The sequence below is a fragment of the Lethenteron reissneri genome, chromosome 28 (genome assembly GCF_015708825.2).
Source record: "Lethenteron reissneri isolate LAM-NWPU_2019-01 chromosome 28, ASM1570882v1, whole genome shotgun sequence".
In the NCBI taxonomy this organism is placed as follows: domain Eukaryota; kingdom Metazoa; phylum Chordata; class Hyperoartia; order Petromyzontiformes; family Petromyzontidae; genus Lethenteron; species Lethenteron reissneri.
Genome location: NC_083806.1, coordinates 7,512,360 through 7,535,817, shown reverse-complemented (window position 1 = coordinate 7,535,817; position 23,458 = coordinate 7,512,360). Strand labels below are relative to the sequence as shown.

The following is a 23,458-nucleotide window of genomic DNA, read 5'->3' as shown; positions in this document are numbered from 1 at the left end:
GTTGCATCCGCTGCAGTGACAACAGCGTTAGGCGGAATTTACCGCACGCAATGCATCAGGCGAAACAAAAATATGAGAGATGGGAGATATTTTAGATAAATATTTTGGCTCATGACAATACAATTGCAGCGTCAAATAAATATACGTGCAGCTTATCTCGCAGCGGAGAGAGTAGCAAAGGCAAAGTGTATTAAAGAAATATGTTTTCAGGGAGAGGAAGGTGATTTGTTTGAATGATTTTGAAGCTGTTCATTCAAATCGAGCATTATTAGTGATGCCTTCACCGCAGGGGAGGTCTGAATCTCATATTGTATTTTTGGAAGGAGATGAAGCATTAAAAAAAAAAACTTGTGCTGAGTTTTAAATGAGTAACTAATGATGGCCAGAAGGCACCTGTTAATAGCAGCTTGCTGAAAAAATATCAAAATATATAAAAAATAAGTGAGCGAGACAAATTTTCCGAACTTTTTTTCAAATGAAACTGGAATTGCCATGCGCTGCATTTTTACACAGCGTTCTGCATTTACACACAGATACACTCATACTCTCGAATACATATATGCACTCACTAATCAATACACTCACTCATCCGAACACACATAGACACACACATGAACATATATACATACTCTAACAAATACAAAGATCCCCTGTATAGCCTTTAACAGACTGTTTGGACAAATGTTGTTTGTGAGCACTTAATAAGGCCAGTATGCCACAAACGAGGTTGCTGTGGTTAGCAGAGGTGTGGACTCGAGTCATGTGACTTGGACTCGAGTCAGACTCGAGTCATGAATTTGATGACTTCAGACTCGACTTGGACTTGCATAACAATGACTTTGTCCCACCTCTGAGGTGTGGACTCGAGTCATGTGACTTGGACTCGAGTCAGACTCGAGTCATGAATTTGATGACTTCAGACTCGACTTGGACTTGCATAACAATGACTTTGTCCCACCTCTGGTGGTTAGCACCATGCCCAGCCACCTTTGTCTCACAAGTTCTGATGTTTACACCCAAGGGGAGGCCCAGGATCGGTTTAAATAACCACTACTGATGTTAGCCACGGTCAGGAATCGAACCCAAGTCACCGAGTTTGTAGCACAGTATGCTAACCATGACGCTACCACTCCCCACATTGACACAAAAAACATGTAACCAAAATATACACGCAACACACACAGCTCGTATTTATCACAAAGTAAGGGCAAGGGAGCTGGTGCCAGACTAAGTGCATTGTGAAGTGACATGAAATAGTGAAGACTTACTTTACAGTAGGCAAAGGGACAGATTCATGTTGTTATTGGTAAGCTAAACGGTTCACAAATAACTCGCCACCTATGTTAGGCATTGGAAGGAATGGAACTCGGTTCTCCGGCCTTGTAGCTCAGTGCACTAATCACTGTGCTACCGCTTCATTCAAGTTCACAGACGCATACACACACATATATGCGTATGCACGCACTTGTTCACTCAGCGCACGGATTTCTGAACATACGATCAATATGGAAATAAGCATAGAAGGAGTGGGGGGGGGGGGGTGAGATTAAAAATGCAGCGCAAGTACTGTAAAGCGTCCAACAGGGCAGAAAATGAACTATGCACATTACTGTAACAAATGACTGTATGTGGTTTGCATTAGTTGAAGAGCCCCGTGGTGCGTCTTTTTACCCCTTTCTCTCCCTTTATTTGAAAAATACAAGACACGTTGGCACACAGCGGGGATAGGGGTGTAGAGAGGCAAAAAAAAAAATCTACTTTTGGCTCAGAATTAAAAAAAAAAATTTCAATTTTTTTCACGACGTCAGGCCCTGGGACACCTGCCGGCAAGAGCGTCCCACCAGAGCCTGCGGCAGAGTCAGGCGTTGATCTGTGATCTGAATTGCGGGGACTTAAAGACGGAACTCCTGAGTCCCACCCGTCATCAATCAAGAGGAGAAACGACAGACAGGCGGGAAAGCTGGCGGACAGAAAAACGTACGAACGGACGGACACAAGGGCGGGAGAGAGAGAGAGGAATAGGGCAAGTGTGGCGTGCCAAGCCAAGTGTGTGCCGTGCAACCATCACAGCTTGACAGGCCGATATTGAGCAGACACCATGCGATGCGGGGAGGGAAGGAAGTGGTTGCAGGGACAGGGAGGAAGGCAGATGAGAAGGATGCGGTTTAAAGGAAGATAAAAGGATGAAAGTAAGGAGATCCTCACACTATTATTCGCAACGCCTACCAATGCATGCCCGCCCTCCTAACCAATACCAACGAACAGCAGAGCCAAGCTGGCCCCTCCACCACCGACCCTCCCACCCCCCTTTCTCTATGCCGTACCGCCAAAAAACCCCCACTGTTACATGGCTTCAAAGCGGCCATGAATCATAGCGCAGTAATTAAAGCCGCAGGTATACACGGAGGAACCCCGCGTGCTATAAAAGCGACGGCAGCATCTCCGCGGAGGCTTATCAAGGGCCTCGGCTGCTGCTCTCAATCTCCGTCTCATCATCAGCACTGCCCGCCGCTAACTACTCCGCGTGCCTCCGGTTGCCCACGCACCGGCCCCACCGTCGTTAGCTTGTTGATTAAGGTGGCTTCAGCGTACGGGGGGGGGGGGGTTGGTTAACATGTCCGTTCATTTTATATGTGGGGAGGTTGGTGGACCACGCATAGACGGTGCCATAACTTATTTGTGAGGAACACTTCTGAATGGGGGGCAATGAGGTTGTGTCTGACTGTAGGAGACAAAGTATTTTTTTTAAACTGTGTGGAATTTGAGAACTATTCCCCTATGTTGCATGGGTTTTCTGTATACAAAAAAAAAAAATTTATCAAATATCTTACAGCATTAACCTCCTGATAAGGAACCTTGAAGGTAACAATGAACAATTATTGTCAAACCACTAACCCCATTCAGTAAAACCCTCTTTTATTACACGGGAGGTGAGGTCTTAATCGTGGACGCATGAAAAATGGCGAAAATTTATATTAAATAAATACCAGAGGTGAGTGACCACCATGCACGCCAGCTCATCATCGGGCAGCTGTGGAGTGGCTCCATGGTGGTCAGCAGACAGCAGTAGAGCAAAATAAAAATGTTGTACTGCACTTTAATGCTCCCACCTTTCACCAACCATGGAATATGGACAAATAAATTCCCACGACCTTTAACACTAAGATCTATACACTTGCATACTAACAAAGCCTAGCAGCCTGCAGCGCATAAACCCTCAACAACAACAAAAAGAAACACACACACAAAAAAAAGAAAAATGATCAACACGGGAAGGTGGACCAAAAAATGCCAATAGCGCGACGGTTTAGCGGCAGACAAGATAACGGAGCGGACGAGCAGACGTGCAGGACGTAGGAACGAATGAGCCCAACCGAAAGGGAATGCACACCGGTCGATTGCTTGATTAACAGAGCAACGGATCTGCAGCCGAGGGAGCAGCAAGGTGGCTGAGACTCGAGGGTGCGGGAGGAGAAGGCACAGAGATGGGTCGACAGAGGGAGATAAATGGGCGTGATTCGACCTGGCCGCTCGACTGCTTGACGCGGTAAGCCGTGTGCGCCCCTATCTATGTATATACGTTTACATATATACGCCGAAGAGGAATAAGAAGATCTGCAACGCACTGAACTGTGTTTTATGTATTTTTTGTTTATACTTGTAAAATTACTCAAAAGCAAACTATGCATTACGAGAATAACTTCTGCAAAATATAAACAGAGAAGCATTTATAATGTGCCTATTTTTAAAAAAAGTGTCGATATTCAGTGCAGTTTGGAATTTCTTCTACTGAAAATCAGCAGAAAATCAGGTGAAATAGGGATCTGACACAGAAGCATCAGAAGGAGAGTATGTTTCAACAAAGGGGTGAAAAGGGGATACAAACACAGAATTACAAGACTATAGTGGACTTGGATGCTGGGAAGTGCAATGTGGAGTAGACACAGAAAAGGATGAGGAACAGAAAGAGGTTTCTTTGAAGGGATCGAAGCTGGAGACACAAACGGATCCGATCAGGGGCGCGAGGAGAGGGCGAAAGCAGCGCTACAACCTGTTGGGATGGGAGGAGGGCAGCATGAACTGGAACTCGACGATGCAGGTGCCGTCCCTGAACTGCTGGTGCTGCAGGCTGTTAAGCTCGTACGCAATGTACGCTCTCCGCACGTACACCTAGGTGGGCACACGTGCAAAGACAAGAAGACAAAGATCACCCGTATAGCCTTAATAGACTGTACGGCAAGTGCTGTTAGCGACCACCTATGAAAGCTGGGCAAGGCACACGAAGCCAGCACCATGCCCTGTCGCCTTTGTCCCCCCAGTGACGATGTTTACACATTGCACCAGGTACTCATTTGAGGCCAAGTCGCCCTAGGTGAGGCCCAGGACCAGTTCAGATAATCGTCACTGGTGTTGGCCGTGAGCGAGAACACATAGACATACCCGTACAATCGGACTGTGACTGTGTTTATAAACACAGACACACACAACACACACGTACAATTGGACGATGGGACTCGAGTATTTAAATTGACACAACTGACAACATCGGACGAAGGGTCTCACATCGACTCGGTGGAGCGGGAATCGAACTTGGGTCGCCGGATTAGTTGCACACCGTGCTAACCGCTCTACACTATGCGCATACAAAGACACGCGGACACACATGTACGCATGCTTGTGCCAAATTAGGTAATTTGAGGCCAGGTGAACTCTCAAAGGTTTGCTGGCAGGGGGTTACAGAACAGGGCCCCGGCGTTGCGGGTTAACTGACCGAGATGAATGGCAGAAGCAGCACAGTGGGGAGCCCAGGTGGGTTACGCATGTACACAAGCATGAGAGGGTTACTCACTGGTGACGGGGTGTTGTAGATAGGGGAGAAAAGATGCAAAACTGCTAAACTTGTGTTGTGTGTTAATCAGCTGCCATTGACTCTGTAGAGATAGAACTGTATACTCAAGAGATGGCCATTCTGTCTAATAGATTAAATCAAAAGCTGTTCATTTAAAGAGACCTATTCGAGTAAGCTCCATTACTTTCAGAGACATTTGTTAACAGCAGTGAACTACATTCACTTAACTGGAGATCTATTATGGCTGCCTCTGTTCAGTTTCACATATCTGTTAATGTGACCTCGAATTAATGTCATAAAGATCTATAAAGTCTACCTGCATTTACCTTTATAGAGATGTATTCGATCAACCTCCATTCCCTGCCATAGAGACTTACTGAAATAATTTCTGGTCAAATTTCGATTTAAAGCTTTCGTGACTGCAGGGATTCATCTTCTTGGTTCTTTCGGTAAAGTCACGTAGAAGGGAAATAATAAAATTTTGTCAAGGCACTCTTCCCCCTCCAACCCAGCTTAAATATACGCTCCAAGCCTGGTGGTGTTTCATTCAGAAGCTGTCTTTCCGACAGACCTGTTCTTCACCTGAGGACGGCTGCTTGCGTTGTGGCCGAAACGTCGTGAGAATTATTTTATTATGTTTTAATTTTATTATTTCCCTTCTACGTGACTTTACCGAAAGAACCAAGAAGATATTTCTGGTCACTTTCTTAAAAATCTGATATGACTATAATTCACTAAAAAAGATTCCCCATGTTGCCAATATATCTGTGCACTGGGCAATGACAACGCTGCACAACATCTTCACATTTTCATCATTATGCCCCCCCCCCCCCCGCCAAGAGGGCTTTCTTACCTCTAACTGCAGCCATCCTCACGATCTGGTTGCTGTGGTAGAAGAAGTTGGGAAGCACATCAAAGATCGATGTCTCCGAAATGATGAGTTTCTGCAGCGAGAATTAGGCAGGACATCCTATTTCCACATCCATTCCACCCTCATTGACCGACGGGGACCAACTGGCCGTAGGGGATCATACACGTGTACAATGGCCACTGGCTGGCCCAGAGGGTCTTCATTTTACGAGACGCCACCTGTACAGGAGATTAGTAAAAAATTAACCCGTAAAAACAAAGTTTTTCACTATAAATCCTTTATAAGCGTGGCATCAGGTTTTATTTTATTATTCATTTCTGTTTTTCTTGAGTAAGAGTTTCATTTTTATCACATTGGTATTTTAAATTAAATTTTTAAAAAAATTCCTAAAAAGTGGAAAATTTGGGGAAAAAAATTTTCACGAAAATAAATTGTCACGCACAACGAGTCTGTGTGCAAAATGTCAGCTCGATTGGATCACGGGAAGTGGGTTAAAAAACGACCGAAAGATTTGCACGGTCGTAAGCGCGCAAGCAAGCAAGCAAGTGAACTTAATATAAAGGATTTAAAAAGGCTTGCTCACGGTACACCTCCGGAATACAACATCACTTGCCTGAGGTGTAGTCCCTCATTTGAATGCACAGCTAACTCTCGATTATCAGTGGGTAAATTTATCTGGGTTGCCCATTTTAACCGTACTTGCAAAATATCTCGGAACATATATTTAAGCAAGTGCTTGATTTTTCACTGCTCCTCACTCTTCGAGGGTCCATGGAATCAGTGCCGATGTGATTGAAAACACGTGGGCAAGTAAACCGGTTACTTTAAGAAGCAATAATAACAGACGGATAATTGAGGTAACTATATAAAAACACCACTGTTGTGGTGCTTACAATATATCACTTCGGAGGTATGGGTTGGTGGCTCATGCATATTTGAGAAACTCCAAAAATCACCAGGCTGCAATATGGCCAGGAGATAGCAATACAGAAACTTGGTTCCTGAACCCATCTCTGTAGATGTTTATAATAATATTTAGTTTTATATAGCGTAGTTCATCTGTGCCTGACAAGCAAGAAGGTAACAGCCAGGTGGTGAGACGGCACCAACAATTACTCAAGTTCTACCGTCCTCTGAACATTAAGATGTTTTCAGACGAATAAATGAGTGATTATACATGTTGAGTGTTATGCTCTCATTCGTGTCGTGGGAATGCCTCATCCTGATACAGGAAACTCCTGGAATACAGCGTTGTGACTCAGTGAGACATTCTCAGGTAAACAAATGAGATTATTCCTACAACAGAAATATTAATATCCTACGACCACTGAAGTTGGAACGAGCTGTACGGCACAAGTGGTACCTAAGCACACGACCGCGCAACAGCTTTGACATCAGAGATGGATTTTACGTATTTTCTCAAGTCTCCAGCAGTTGACAAACAACACAAGTGGCAGTCGCAAAAAAGATAGCACATTCACACAGCGCTTTCACCAACATCTTCTTAACGACAATTTACATGAAAGGCACAGGAACTACTCCAATACTGATGTAAACCTCATGAGTGCAAGACAACTTTCTGAATAAAAACAAGCTCCTTGATTTGTATAGTAATTTTACTGCGGTATTATCTATTTGCATAACAAACATTTGGGAAGTAGCAATGTTTCGATTTAAAGCTTTCGTGACTGCAGGGATTCATATTCTTGGTTTTTTCGGTAAAGTCACGTAGAAGGGAAATAATAAAATAATAATAAATTTCCAATTCAATTATAAAAAACAAAACAATAATTTTGTTGCTTTATTTTTATTATTTTATTATTTCCCTTCTACGTGACTTGACAGAAAGAACCAAGAATAAGTAGCAATGTATTAATTTATTGATGTAATATTGATTCTTAAACTCCCAATACATGGATCGAATAATTCTATGTGTGTAGGCCAATTGGTGTTTTTTTATATTTGTATGTATTGCACATATAACCAAATCATCCAGAATGTGCCACATCCCAATAGACCTCAGAAGCTAAGCAGGTTTGAGTCTAGATAGTGGTTAGATGGGTGACCGTCACCCATAAAACTAGGTATAGTAGGTGTTGTGGGCAGTAGAGGGCAGTGAATCAAATTCCACTGTTTTCCTCCCTCCACTCCCTGCCACTGATCCAGCAGGTGACTGAAAAACGGGCTATACACATCCATGTATGTTACATAGAATGGGTTCACTTAAAACTCCTAAAGCCACCAGGGTACCCTGCTACATTCACAACAATGTTCACAAAAAGAAAATATTCCTGAATCAAATCAATTTCATCGTCAAGGGGGGGGGGGGGGGGGGGAGGTGGGATCATATCCCTATCAAACATAATAATTCCAAGTACAGTGATATAGGTTACAATAAACTATGAAAGGTATTGTATTTTAATTGATAATTATTGTGTTGTTTATTATATCACTATGATTTCATTGCTTAAGCATCGTCATTTATGTTACTTTCAACTGTATAATATTATATTGCACAAATCTTTTTGAAGTCATCATCTCTTTTGTTATTCAACACACATTCATTATTTCAATTACAGTAATCCCTCGCCACTTCGCGGTTCAAGTTTCGCGGCCTCAGTGCATCGCGGATTTTTCAAACTGATTTAAAGGCCTCATTATACCTGTGCAGTAACACCATCATCATCATTCATCATCACATTCATCGAACTGCACAGGTCTGTCATCGTCGTCATTGTCATCGTCATTGTCATCGTCGTCGTCGTCATTACTGGAGTCAAGTCTCAAGATACTACTGTCATTGGTGAGTGTAGAACACCATAATACGTATCGTATGAGAGAGAGAGAGTGAATGTATTATATTAAGGTTTTATAATTATATAGATTTAAGTCAAATATATATATAAAGTATAAATATACATATTTTAAACATTCTGGTACCCACACACACACATATACAAAAATTCCTAGGGGGCCAATCCTACTTCGCGGATTTTCACCTATCGCGAGGGGTTCCGGTCCCCATTAACCGCGATAAACGAGGGATCACTGTACATCTTTCACAGCGTTTACGTTCATCTCTCTGTGTTTAGTGCATCTCCTCCCCGAACACGTTTTATATTCTCTCAGATCTTCGCTGCAGACGAGACACAGTCTCCTAATGGACTCTCACCTGGTTGAAAAACCTGCATTGATTTATCAATTGATCTATTTAAATATTGATAATGGCAGGCGATAAAAAAAAACCCTGAGGACGCACACGCACACACCCACGGAGCTCACTCTAAAACTACCAGCGCCGTCAATTAAGCGTTCCAAATAAAATAATTTAACGTCCCTTCCCTATTCTTAGGTTTTTTCGGTAAAGTCACGTAGGTAAAACATCAAAATTAATACAAATAAAATAAAACAAAAAATCACGACGTTTCGGAGGCAACACGTCGTGATTTTTTGTTTTATTTTATTTTTATTAATTTTGATGTTTTACCTACGTGACTTTACCGAAAAAACCTAAGAATATGAATCATTGCAGTCACGAAAGCTTCAAATCTAGAATTAATGTCCCTTCCCTACCCCCCCACCCCACCGCCCACCACCAGGTCGCGAGTTGCATGGGGTGGCTGCGTGCTAGAGATAAAACCCAGCCTTGATGACTTGCATGTGCAGGACTTTCGTAAATAATCATACTTATCATACACGCTTAAACGAATGCTGCAACTGTGGTAATGATGATTTAGCGTCCACTTGCAGCCAGCGGACAAAAGCGGGCAAACAGCGCCACCTGGGGTGCATGTAGCCTTGAATGGGTATAATGTGGACTGACCTGGTGAGTTGAGTAGGTCGAAACCAGAAAAGCTGGACCTGTTCGACTTCATTTCGCTTAATGATATTCACTTTCACTGACCATTACTTATATCAATCACTCCCTCGCTTCAATGGAGATCTACTTATGTGGTTCACTATTCACTTCCAATTGGGATCTGCTCTAATTGGCCATCACTTGCATTCAAATGGACCATTCCCATTCATCGAGATCCATTTAAGTTGACTCATGTTGACCTTAAGTCATTCTCAATGAAAGCCATCGATTAGGACTGAAAGTCACATTCATTTTCATCGAGATCTGCTTAAATTTCGATTTAAAGCTTTCGTGACTGCAGGGATTCATCTTCTTGGTTCTTTCGGTAAAGTCACGTAGAAGGAAAATAATAAAATAATAAAAATATAACATAATAAAATAATTCTCAGACAGAGTCTCTCGACAGACCTGTTCTCCACCTAAAGACGGCTGCTTGCGTTGTGGCCGAAACGTCGTGAGAATTATTTTATTATATTTTATTTTTATTATTTTCCTTCTACGTGACTTTACCGAAAGAACCAAGAAGATGAGATCTGCTTAATTAAAACGACATTCACTTTCATCGCAGATATACGTATATTTACCAACATTTACTTTCATGGAGATCTACTTAAACCAACCAACGTTCTATTTAATCGAAAACCTACTTAAATCAGCCTCCATTTATAACCAATGGTCTATTTATATCAAACAACCCTTTCACAGACATTTTAAAAAGTGACCGTTGCTCACTTTGAATTTACCTCTATTTAAGCGACCTCTTAATGCATTGTCAAAATAACTCTATAGGTTGTGAAGGGAAAAAAACATAATTTTTATTTTACTCTAATTACTCACAAACATTTGGTTGAATATTATCCAGTTGTTCTTTGGGTAAAGTCACGTAGATGAAAAATATAAATAATAATAATAAGTAATAAAATGAAACTACATTTTATAATTTTATATTTTTCATCTACGTGACTTTACCGAAAGAACCAAAGAGTATGGATCCTTGCAGTCACGAAAACTTCAAATCTAGAATTATACAGTTGCACTGACCATCACTTTGACCATAACGGGATGTAGTTGCCTAACCAGTTGGGCATTACACTTGGGGTTTCCGGTCACATCGACGCGGCAACAGAATTTGCATTAATTAAAATTAGAATACACCTTTCGCTGTTTGTGGCGAGCTCAGCACATTTGCAAACCAAGTGATAGTGCAGTTTTAAAATCTGCGTTCAATACACAACGAGGGGGAGAGAGAAGAATATGGAGAAAAAAAAATACATTTAACAATGGAGCACTAAGGTAAAATTGTGTTGGGCTGAGTTCAATTTGTTTAATGCGGGTTTACCAATCAAGCGATGCATATTAACTACAAATGAAAACCCATTCCATAAATGTATTATGCATGTCACAGTGTAGAGTAGAATACGATATTGGTTTATATAGCGCCGAAATGCGGCTGCATGTCAAAACGATGGACAAGAATGGATCATGTGCATCACAAGGAATCGCGAAAAACGTGGTGAGATACAGTATATATATACATTTTTAAAATCAGATGCACTTTATAGATGGGAGGTCAGAGGGAAAAAAAGGGATAAGGAAGATTTTGTGCTTGGACTTGAACAGGGGAATGGGGTCGGCAGCACCAGTGGTCGGGGGGGGGGGGGGGGTTGGTTTTGAACTCGAGGCAGCAGGAAAGAAGGAAAACTCTACCATTGTGTGAAGGTTGATAAAGGGTTCTGAGAGGAAGCGTTCTCCCAAAGTACAAAGAGTATATTTAATTCTTTGCTTCTTTCGGTAAAGTCACGTATAAAAAAATAATAAATTAAATTAATACTAGTATGCTAGTATTTAATTTCATTTATTATTTTATCTTTATACGTGACTTTACCGAAAGAACCAAAGAATAATTCCTGCAGTCACGAAAGCTCCAAATTAAGTTTGAGTATATTTAATATACACATGCACACAACCTGTAATCATACGCTGCAGATTAGCAAATCATTCAATCCTAAATGCATTTAGTTGTTCTTTATTTAAGTTTAGAGTTTTATTTTATTTTCATAGTTGTACTTAACAATTTGTGCTTTATATTCTATTTGTATTCATATTTAGTGACTTTCTTAGCTTTCCTATAATTTGCACTCCAATCTGTTTTTGTATTGTTTGTTGTACATTTTTGACCCGCCCATACTGGACATCTGTGGAAAAAAGCTTCATAGCTCAGCGGATTCTTCCAGTATAAAGATTCTGATTCTGATAAAAACAGAGATGTCCTTTGCTTTTCTCTGAAGGTTTCTGAACCAGAAAAATCTGGAATGCCTTTTGGTTGTGATGTCTGAGAGGCTGCATGTTCTGATTAATACAATATTCAATTCCAATACAACATAAAACCCCGTTGCCATTTAAGACAATAATGGCAATGCGATGTAACTGGGTCCACGATGACATTTGATGCTGTAAATCCATGGGATACTTTAACTGAGTGGAATAAAGACCTTCTTTAAAATTCCTGAATATCAATGTGTTATAATGTTACGTCAAATATTTACAATAAACACTTACTGCACTGTCACTCACGTAAACATTAGAGACGCCAGGACTGACCGGCATAGACATTTTTTTCCCTGTATTTTTTTACTTTCTTTTAATGCCTAAGCACTTGAGTTATGCGGGTTTAATAACAGTGTCAATCAAAGATCCAATTCCTATGGCAAGGCCAAGACCGATAATAACTGCACAGTTTAGTCCGTACTGAGTTGTACAAAAAATATATTTTTTAAAGGGAGATGAAAAGGACAAGAAAAATACCTCCTTGACATCTTTGGCTCAAATTCGCCACATTTAAACATCTGACAAATGTTGGCGTACTACAGAAACTGTTGTCGTTTTATCTGCAGTCATTTTCGAGTTATTAGCTGTCAAAGCTACCACTTTGGTACAGACCATTCTGGACATTCTTAATACACATTGGTCACTGCCTGTGTGTAATAACAGCTGTCACCTAAAAGGTGTTTGAGTGCCATTGCAGACACTCAATACAGCGGGCAGCTCCCCTTATACACTGCTCATAAATACAGCGAGAATCATAGCGCTGCTGGAAATTAGCAGCGGGGTCAACATAAATCTACAAAGGCACTCTTGTCTTTTTTTTCCCTGTGAAATTTTACTTCCGTTATTATTTTTACATGCCCAACATTAGTTTCAATAGGTAAGATAAAGGGCATTATATTTAATGGCCAAAGTTGGAGACTTACCCACCGTTTCATAAATTCCCACACTGTCCTTCCCTGAAGGTCTTTGATTCAATGGCTAAGATTCAGAGTTGTATGCAGAGACTCTTTTCGAGCTAAACTGCTGCAAAGCAAGAGTTGGTACATGGATGATATTAATGATGATAACTACAATGAAGATAATGATGATGATGATGTCAATAATTAAAGACATTGATTATAATGAGGTTGACGACAAAAACAATAATGGCAATGATGATGATGATGCTGACGACACTAATTATTGAAAACGACGTTGCAACTTATGTTGGAGATGAGTCATTTCAGTACAGATTTCTAACCGCTATGACGATGTACTGCACAGATGCTCACCTGCAGGTTCTCAGGACAGAACTGATGCCCAAACATGTCGATGGCCGAGAGGAAGATTGACTCCACCTGATTGTGCCGAAGCTCGTACGAGGGCAGATTGGAAGCTATGAGCACCTAAACAACACATACATCAGCAGTGATGCATTGTCCATGTGTACATTGTGGAATAAATGCTTTTAAATTTTAATTTTAAGTTATAAAAAAAAATTGCGAATTTTTTTAAGATTGACATTACAAAAATATTTAGTGGTAGCTGAGCGGTGGCAAAGCATGTAGGACACAGCGCACTATGAACTCAGAATGGGCTAACATCAGTGAGTGGCAAGAGGTGAGTGATATCTGAACTAGACATTTGGGAACATGTACACATAAATCCATGTTTTCAATACACTGCTGGATGAAGGCCTCTTCATGCCATGTCAGTAATGGGGGTTGTTTGACCATACTTCACCACTCTGGTCAGTGCAGGTTGGACCCAAAATTCGGTTCAATATCACTCGCCACCAACGTTTAGCCAAGGCCATGCATCAAACTCAGGTTGCCAGCTTCACATTGCAGCAGGCCATCCACTATGCAACCAGTGCAAGCCCCCCGCATGGTTATTACCTAGCTATAAATAAGGGCTCTCACCCGGTTATAAATAAAGGTCACCTATCCGTTATATTACATCTAATATTGCAAGCGTAGCATTTATATTGACTCGAAATGAATGCGTTACTCTGAAGGGCGAAATACACCACTGGCGTTAGCACGGCGTCGAGAAGCAATTAAACAAGAACAAGAGGCTGGAGGGTATACACAAGGTGCACCGATAGATTTTTGTTTTAATCGGGTCAGGGGAGGTAGCGGTGGGGTAAACGAACGCGAAGGGTGTTGGGGCCATTTATCCTGGAGCCGGTAGCAAAAAAAACACGCATGAGATAGCAGAGAATAATAATAGCAAAAGTGCGGCCACCAGCCAAACTGGACGGCCAACAACGGTGGGGGGTGGGATACTAATTAATGAGTGAGCACAGCCGCGTGTGAATAACTATAGGGAACAGAACAGTGAGCCATCAAACAGCACCACGAGCGATACGATACATTGTGAATGTGGATGTAGTGAGTTTGGATGCGACCGCACCTCTAAAACACTGAACACAAAGTTACATAGTCAATGCTCGATTTTCTAAGGGAAAAGGGATGTCATTTACAAGTATGATATACCCACATAGAATCGGGGCGAAGACATGTGTCGTCTGTTTTAATTGCTTCTTAAGTGTAATCAGTTTATGTCCCAATACGTTGGCGGTCACGTAGGCACTATGTCACTAACCCCTGATGAGTGAGGAGCAACCAACAATAAATCCAGTTCACACGTAAAAGGCAGAGGATGAGCACAGTTCTTCTGCAAGCCGGATAATCTGCCCATGGTTAATCGAGAGTTAACGGGAATAAACTAAACATTGTTTAATTTTTTATTTTACCAGTCAAGGCCAACTGAGCGAAAAAGCTCTTTTTCAGAAGCAAACTGGCCACAAATGATAGGTCAATTAAGTGGCTTATCATGTGTACATTTAAAGCAGCCAAATACTCAAAACGAATGTTTCTAAATGTGGAGGGAAAAACCGGAGGACCCGTAGTAAATCGTATGCGACTACAGGCAGAACATGCAAACTCTAAATATACAGGCGTCAGGGTCGGGATCGAACCCATACCCTCCTGTATGCCAAGTGAGGTACTTAACATCTCGCCACCACACTGTGAATGGGTCCTAGCTGACAGCAGTATGGAGAAGACCTTCGAATACAATGATTCACTACCCTACAACGATCAGATATTTCGATTTAAAGCTTTCGTGACTGCAGGGATTCATCTTCTTGGTTCTTTCGGTAAAGTCCCTTCTACGTGACTTTACCGAAAGAACCAAGAAAACGATCAGATAGATTATCACGATTCAGGGTCACGGTTCAATTCGCAGTTCGATTCAAGGAGGTGACACCTGCCATTCTGTCACCGTGTACATTTTATGTTGGGTGTTTGTGCTGCGAAGGTGGAAGGGCTGGTGATGGCGCGGAGTGGTCGTGGTGGTGATGGTCACCTGACGGGCACGCAGGGCAACCTTGGAGTTGGTGGTCTTGCTGAGCTGAGTGAGCTCGCTTAAGATAGCTGCGAGCTCCTCCGTCAGGGTGGGGTCGCGCCCGAACAGCTGGTCCTGCCAGAGAGAGAATGTGAGTCATGCAAACAATTCTAATGATAATAACGCCATTTTGCTTCTTACCAGTATGTATAAGTGGTGCATATTACCCACTATGACATACGGAACAGAAACATTGACATTGACAAAGAAAATGAAACATTATCTTTCTGGTGACACATGTGAGTAAGTAAAATAGATACCTGTAGGTGAAAAGTTTTTTTGAGGAGGAGCAATTAAATCAGCCCGTGTGCCGATACTAGATGGATTGTTGCATTGCAAGACTGTAAGTGCTGCAAACGGTTTGGGACAGCCTTCATCCAGCAGTGGAAAGATCATGGCTGATTATCAATTCCGACGATCACTCCTCAAGCAACAATAAAATCAGGACCACTTTGTGGTGAGTCAATTATGAGTGTTCTATGGAGAGCCTGGTCCCCACTAGAAAAATGTGGAATTTCCACCACTGACTCGGGGCCAGGGACAAAATCAATGCCACCCCGTTACTTATCTGAGCAGGAAGAATCTTTGACTTAAAAAATATGAATAGCAATAATAAGTCAGCGACAAACGGCATAGGTAGGTGGCTGGATCCTTGGGAAACTAATGCCCGTGTCAGAGTCACTGAGCTGGCACCAATTCTGGATTTAAATCTGGGTTTCAGCGACATGATTAAACCAGGTTTTCAAGTATCATGAGCTGAAGGTCTCAGTATGGTCACCAAAGATTGCACAATAATTACCCATCGTATTAAATTTAGTTTGTCACTTAATTTAGCTTATTCCAGTTCTGAGCATTGAACATTTCAGTTTTACTGACGTGAAATGAACACTCTTTGCTGGGAATATAATAAGTTTGCCCTTGCCGTGGATAAGAGGCCTTTTGAAGGGACTCGGAAATAGTTATGTGACGTCTTATTCCAGAGCCTTTCTCTGAAATTGGGTGATGCATTGCTAATTGCGAGTTCTGAATGAAAATTTATCGGTCTCATAACATCACGGTGATTACATAACTGGGGGGAAAAGTGTAAAGAAATACAAATAAAGTGTTTACCAAAAACAGAGTTTTAAACTGTGCTATCTCCTCGCACGCATGGGGTGTTTGCAGAATATTCTGTTTTCCTCCCATGTGCAAAAATACTCAATAAGGAAATGAATTAATTGGCCAAACATCATAAGTAGAGCTTTCCAGAAAAACAGTGTCTCAAGACTCAGCAAGGCTTTCCTTGGTAAATTGCAAATTACTACTAATAACTCCATTGTGTGTGTGTTTATATATGGAATATGGCAAAGGCAGTTTATTTTAGATGGTGGTTGGTTAAACAACTGTGTTGAATTAAATACGCTGTCAGTTAGTCTCGGGGTAATCTTTACGCATGTGGCGGCTGGGATGTTGTTGACAACTGAGGTACACGAGATTATCATTTGTCAAGTGTGTTCTCGCTAGTTTGCATGAAGGGGTTATTAAATACTGCATCAGAAGTTTAATGTTATAGTGAATATATTTTCACTGTTTTTTTTTCATGCACATGACAAGTTGCGGCTAAAATAAGAATGCTCCGCCCGCGCTGCAAACTCGGACGTCCTTTTTACCAAAGGAATCAATTAAACCGCCAGCACTTCCTTTCAACAAGCTGCCCGACCTAATTTAATTGAGCCAAATAAATATTTATTTGAAATAACGAAATAAAACCAATGCAATAAACGATACCGCAAAGGCAGTGAATTAAATGTTCCCCGTGGAAACTTTTAATTGAACGCGCTATGTAACTCTTCAAAGCAATTTTCCACCATTTTTCCGTATATTTATATTTGTAAACAATTTGACAACAACCGTGTGTATAGAGTATGATGCTACGTGTCGATGTATCTCCCCATTATAAACAGTACATTGATTAACTGCATATAAAACGAACGTAAAGTTTAATTTAGAAAATTAATCTACGATTTCTTCAAAAGGATGGACATTACTGAAAAACAGAAAATGCGGCGATGAATTCCATTCAGCAAGTTGCTTGTTCCTCCACAGCCCCTTCCTTGCTCTGACACCAGATACTTATCTGGTAATGGGTTTGCGGAGGACCAAGCGCTAATAAAAAATCTCTCATCTCGTGACGGATATAAACAAAGCCATTTACGGCAGGGGCCCCCATGAAAATTTAATAACCCCGCGGCAAACCCAATCAACCGCGCATGCCGCGCGCTCCCGTTGAGAGCCGAGGAATATTAATAGATAACTGTAAACAGGAGCGAATTCCAAGCAGCACGTGCCCCATTCCGCGGGCCGATTACCGGGTGGCGAGGCGGGTATGGGTGCAGGGGGTAGAGGAGAGAGAGAGAGGTGGTGGGTTGCGGGGGGGCGGTGTGAAAATGACGGGGGGGTTATGGTGGAAGGGGATGGTGCAGAGCTGGAACAGAGAGGCGGTGAAAATATTTAATGTGAAGACGTTAGCACTGGGAAGGGAAATGAGATGGTCCCAGCACGAGCAAGATGGAAATGAAGCGGCGGGTGGGAGAGCGCCAGACCTCTCTGCTGTGCCCCTCCACCCACCCCAATCCCACCAACCACTACTCTCTGATTCGCCCTCCCTCTGATACCGGTCGTGCTTTTTGCCAGAAGTTCACCATTGCCCTCTGTTAACGACCAACAGAGACAGCCGTCTAATACGCAAGAGGATGCGGGCAGGTTTTATTTTCTCATTTAGTCTGCTCCGGCCTCTTATCTTATTTTTGTTTTATTTCGCACGCACAGACACATCCCGAGGATCTCGCACACAGCAAAAAAAAACTGCACTAGTTGCGTTATTCCCGTTATCAATAAAAAAAACGTGCGCGAGTGGGCAGCAACCGGTGCATTTAATCCTGCGTTATTATTGGAAACTAATACTACAATAAACTACAGCAGCTATTTCGAAAGCATTTAGTATGAATCAAAGCACTAAAATGTGTTTATATTACAATTTATTGTACTTAGCTGTTTAAATTAAACAACTTTTGTGCATATTTTTTAAAAATAATATTAACTTGCTTTGTACTGTATTTAATTTTACCCATTTGGAATGCTCACTTTACTGCTGGTCAATACTTAAATGTCTTCAATTCGGCAGTAAATATTTGTATTGTGATCATTGCTTCCTTGTATATTAACCCAGGTCTCCATTGCAAAGGGTTTATTTGACTCAACGGGCTTTCACCTGATTACAAATAAAGGCCACTGAGTATTTGAGTTATGCGTTTTTCTTGTTATTTTTTTATCGCCCATGATCAGTTTACTACTGGATGAATGCCTCCCGAAGCCATCACCGTATCTGATGGTCCTGCAAAGTAACAATCCATCTAACACCTGCACACCTGCTGATGTCATCACTCCATCTCCATGGTCGACATACTCTCAGGTGTATGTGCCAATTTTAATATTTTCCTTTCAGTATTTAAAAATACAATTCGAATTAAAAAAACCCCATCAAAACTGCTGATCCATGAATCAATACCAACACTTCTGATGAGAGCCACTCCTGCTATAAATATACATGAAAAAAAACAGGAGGTTCAATTTCAGTGCAAGAAAAACAACAATTAAAGGCCTAGCCAACGTACGCCCTGTGCTGCTGGGCATGGTGCAAAGCGGCCTCATTCTCAGCGGCCCTGTGTCGCCCCGAGCATCCACCACAGTGTGTGCGTGCACACGTGTGTGTCTGTGCACGGGGGTTAATGCGTTTAAACGGGGCACGCTAATCGTCGGGGACGTGCAGCGATTAACCCGATCCCCAGTCGCGGGTCGGCCAGATGCGCCTGCCCCGAATTTCCCGCTCTCTCACTTGCTCTCTGTTTTTTCTTTCTTTCTATCGCGGGAAGCGCACGTCAGGTGGCCCGCCTACTGATCAGGAGCTGTTCCAGGTGATTAAGTTAAATCCATCGGCCACGGCTGATGTGAGCCCTTCCGCGAGGAACGGCACGGAAAAAAAAACTGAATAAAAAATGACGCGGCGCTACTTTTCCCACTCGTGTTTTAATATTGCAAATGCGTCGTCGCAACAACCAAGGGGTCCTTTACTTCGACTCATAAGAAGCAGAAAGGAGACACTATAATGGTTAGCACATTAGATTTCCAATCCAGAGGTCACTAGTTTTGGCGTGGAAATTGAAATAATTGGCAGATTTCTTAAATATCCCCCACCTCCGTCCACCCAGCAGTCGAAATGGATTCACCACCGTTAGTCAATCGGCAGTGTTGCGTGTGGTAGGGTAAAGTTTGGGTACTCCCACCTTTTCCAAGACGTCTGGCTTGTGTGGAAGATTTGCTAAATATTTTACTGGAAGGGCTCCATAGAGCTCCCTCTCGTGGAGACCATTTCCACTAGAAATGATGTGAACAAGAAATTGCAGGGATGCACCTTTACCTTGTATATAAAAACACTATTTAGAGAATTGGTCAAACATTCTAATGGAGGTTCCTGAGACAGACTATATTCTATACACCCATGGGTAGAAGCCTGAAACAGACTCAAGAAGTGGTTTGATTATGTCGGTGTTGGTGAGTTTCTCTTGTTTGCCAAAAATGTGCCTAAGTGCAGAAGCATCCAGATTGTCACATCTCATTAGATGCATTTAGAATGCGAATGGAGTGTCTAGCACTTCTGTAAGTACGTCCATTGCAAAATATGTTAGAGATTAAGTCCAACAAAGATTAATTCCAACAAAACCATAACACGCTTAATTATAATACCTTGAAAAGTAACCAAGTACTTTTTGTGAATGTTTTCTTTTCTTTACAAAACTAATAAGCACTACTTGTTGAAACATAATGTGAATAAAGATTTAGATTTTTTTTTATCCCCTTTGATGTCGGGATTTTCTCCAGGTTACTCTTGGTTTCCTCCAACACAACCAACATATTAACGATATTGGTCTAACATCCCAATGCAGAACCCTTGTAAAAAAAAGTCTGGAGACGCAGTTACCTGAAAATATTAAGTATAAAATCAAGCTCTGGTTAGACCCCTTATTAGTACCACCTGGCTTTCCTGGGTAAACAAATGTATTGTGGCAGAAAACTCTACTCACAATCGTAAGCTGACAAGTTCAAATCCTGGTTGGAGGTCGTTTTAGCTCATTATCTCCTGGGTTGATCAAATGAGTAGTGCTTTAGTGGCGACTGTGTAAGTTTTCACAGTTGTGCCGGATAGCTCTTCGATTGTGTTTTCGCAGAACTCAGTTTTCAAGAAGCTTCCATCACGTGGAATGAAATGTCGGACATCATGCCCAACAACACACAGTATAATCCGAACAGACATCGGCGAAATCTGTGGGCTGTCAGTAGTGGTGCTTTTCACATGGGTTAAACTGGTCCACACAATATGTGCCATTGCCATGACTGTGGCATTTTCATTCCCGCCCATGGATACGAGCACTGCCCCATGCTCAAGAACAGGGAGACACTTTGGGTCCAATTCACATAGTTAGAAAATGAATTTCGATTTAAAGCTTTCGTGACTGCAGGGATTCATCTTCTTGTTTCTTTCGGTAAAGTCACGTAGAAGGGAAGTAATAAAATAATAAAAATAAAACATAATAAAACATTTCTCACGACGTTTCGGCTACAACGCAAGCAGCCGTCTTCAGGTGAAGAATGAGACACTACCAAACTAGGAGCTTATATATAAGCTGCATTGGGGGTTGAAGAGCGCCTTAACAAAAAGAATGTGCATGTGAAGAGGGATTTAGCATATTCATGGAAAATGCGTAGGCGTTGGGCGGGGGGGTGTCAAAGTCATATTATGCCCATGCATTATGCAGGATCAGCAGCAACCAAGGGGGGTGCAGGGATTAGCAGTATCATTAACATTCCTTTCCTTTGTTACTGCTAATCCCTGCACCCCCCTTGGTTGCTGCTGATCCTGCATAATGCATGGGCATAATATGACTTTGACACCCCCCCGCCCAACGCCTACGCATTTTCCATGAATATGCTAAATCCCTCTTCACATGCACATTCTTTTTGTTAAGGCGCTCTTCAACCCCCAATGCAGCTTATATATAAGCTCCTAGTTTGGTAGTGTCTCATTCTTCACCTGAAGACGGCTGCTTGCGTTGTAGCCGAAACGTCGTGAGAATTGTTTTATTATGTTTTATTTTTATTATTTTATTACTTCCCTTCTACGTGACTTTACCGATAGAAAATGAATGTTCTGATATCTCCATCACCATCAGTGAAGAAAATAATCAAGCGCATGATGTATTTAACCGTTTTTTTTGTATTAAAGACGAACATCTGGCTCTCACGACTTTAAATCTCTGTTATCAAAACAAGCATGACCAATGTGTGTATGCGCACACTCGGGTAAAGCAGCCTTACGATGAGCATGATGACGAGAGCGTTCTTCTTGGCAACGTGGGCATGCGAGAAGATGTAGTGGACGACCGTGGTCATATCGCCCTTGTGGTTCTCTCGCAGAGCGATCACACACTTGTCGTAGTGCCCTTGACCGCCACCACGGAGCGAGCGAACAAGATGGGCCATCGACAAGAGAGCACAGAGCACAAACCCCACGTGAGACAGCCATGCGGCAAGATTTGGTGCTTGAACGGTTGGCTGCGTATGGTGCAAAAGAAGTTCAACATACATACATACAAACGAGAACGGCAAGCCGTGCAGCGATTTAACGCATGGACAATAAATGCAACACTGAGACACACCGATAATGAATAACACAGACTGAATGCAACAATGAAACACAAAAAGAGTTAATCTTATTCATAGCCAAAAGTTACATTATTTCATGGCGGTGACCGATTGGGTTTTGGTTCTCCATATACTTCGATGCTGTGGCTCTTTTCAACTCGCATCCTCTGTCCTCATATCTCATTTCACCACATCCTTCCATCTCACCCTCAGTCTCCCTCTTTTCCTCTCGTGCTGCAATGGTGACACCTCCATAACACTTCTAATTGCATATTTTTTGTCTCTTCTCAACACACGGTCAAACCATTTAAGTCTTGCACTCCCTTGTCTTGTCAGGAATATTATTAACATGTGTGAATGGTCTAACTTCTTCATTCTGCCTCCTTTTCCTTAGATATACTTCCAACAGTCATCTGAGCATTCTCATCTCTGGACTTTCAAGCCACTCTATCTTCTGTCGGAAAGGCAACGCTGTCTTTCCGACAGACCTGTTCTTCACCTGAGGACGGCTGCTTGCATTGTGACCGAAACGTCGTGAGAATTGTATTATATTATGTTTTAGTTTTATTATTTTATCATTTCCCTTCTACGTGACTTTACCAAAAGAACCAATAAGATGAATCCCTGCAGTCACGAAAGCTTTAAATCCACTCTATCTTATTTATTCCCAGGCAGTGAATACAGCACTGAAACACACTGACAACGACTTGCAGATGATATTCTCCTGAACATTAACGCTCAACAGAAGCACAATCTAGGTGGCAGAGCTCTGGCACAGTAGTTTGTGCACTGCACAATGAGCCAGCTGAGTTTTATGTCTGGCCATGACTAAAATCAACAGTGAGTAATATCCGAACCAGTCATGGGTCTCCTCCCATCATTAAACCGCACTGGTCAACATGGTGAAAAAATTAACCCGTAAAAACAAAGTTTTTCACAATAAATCCTTTATATGCGTGGCGGCTAGAGTCCTCTCGTCCTCTGGCTTGAGATGGCTGCCACCTATGGGTCAGATGATTGCTTGCCACCATTAAGCAATTGGTAATTACATTTTTTTTTTCCTTTCCTAGAAAGTGTAACATTTTGGAACAAAAATGTTCACGAAAATTAATTGTCACACACAACGAGTCTGTGTGCAAAATGTCAGCTCGATTGGATCACGGGAAGTGGGTAAAAAAACGACCGAAAGATTTGCACGGTCGTAAGTGCGCAAGCAAGCAAGTGAACTTAATATAAAGGATTTAAAAATGGTAAAATAGCCCTCAAGACCAACACGACATGGGGAGCCCTTTATCCAGCAATGGATTAATGAAATTCAGAATTATCATTACATTTCTTAAAAGCACCATACAAGGAATAATAAAGTAATTTGCTTCGTGACTATATTTGAGGTAGGGGTGGCAAAAACAGACATGATATGAAG

At 41.9% G+C, this 23,458-nt stretch overlaps 1 protein-coding gene across 1 annotated transcript in view; it reads right to left on the bottom strand.

Moving 5' to 3' along the window:
• The window catches only part of ACACA (acetyl-CoA carboxylase alpha), a 190,668-nt gene that overhangs the window by 134,071 nt on the left and 33,139 nt on the right, over nucleotides 1–23,458 (bottom strand). The window contains 5 exon segments of the mRNA XM_061562031.1: nucleotides 4,052–4,170; nucleotides 5,710–5,793; nucleotides 13,179–13,292; nucleotides 15,259–15,372; nucleotides 21,709–21,833. Coding sequence (XP_061418015.1) covers nucleotides 4,052–4,170; nucleotides 5,710–5,793; nucleotides 13,179–13,292; nucleotides 15,259–15,372; nucleotides 21,709–21,833 — 556 coding nt within the window.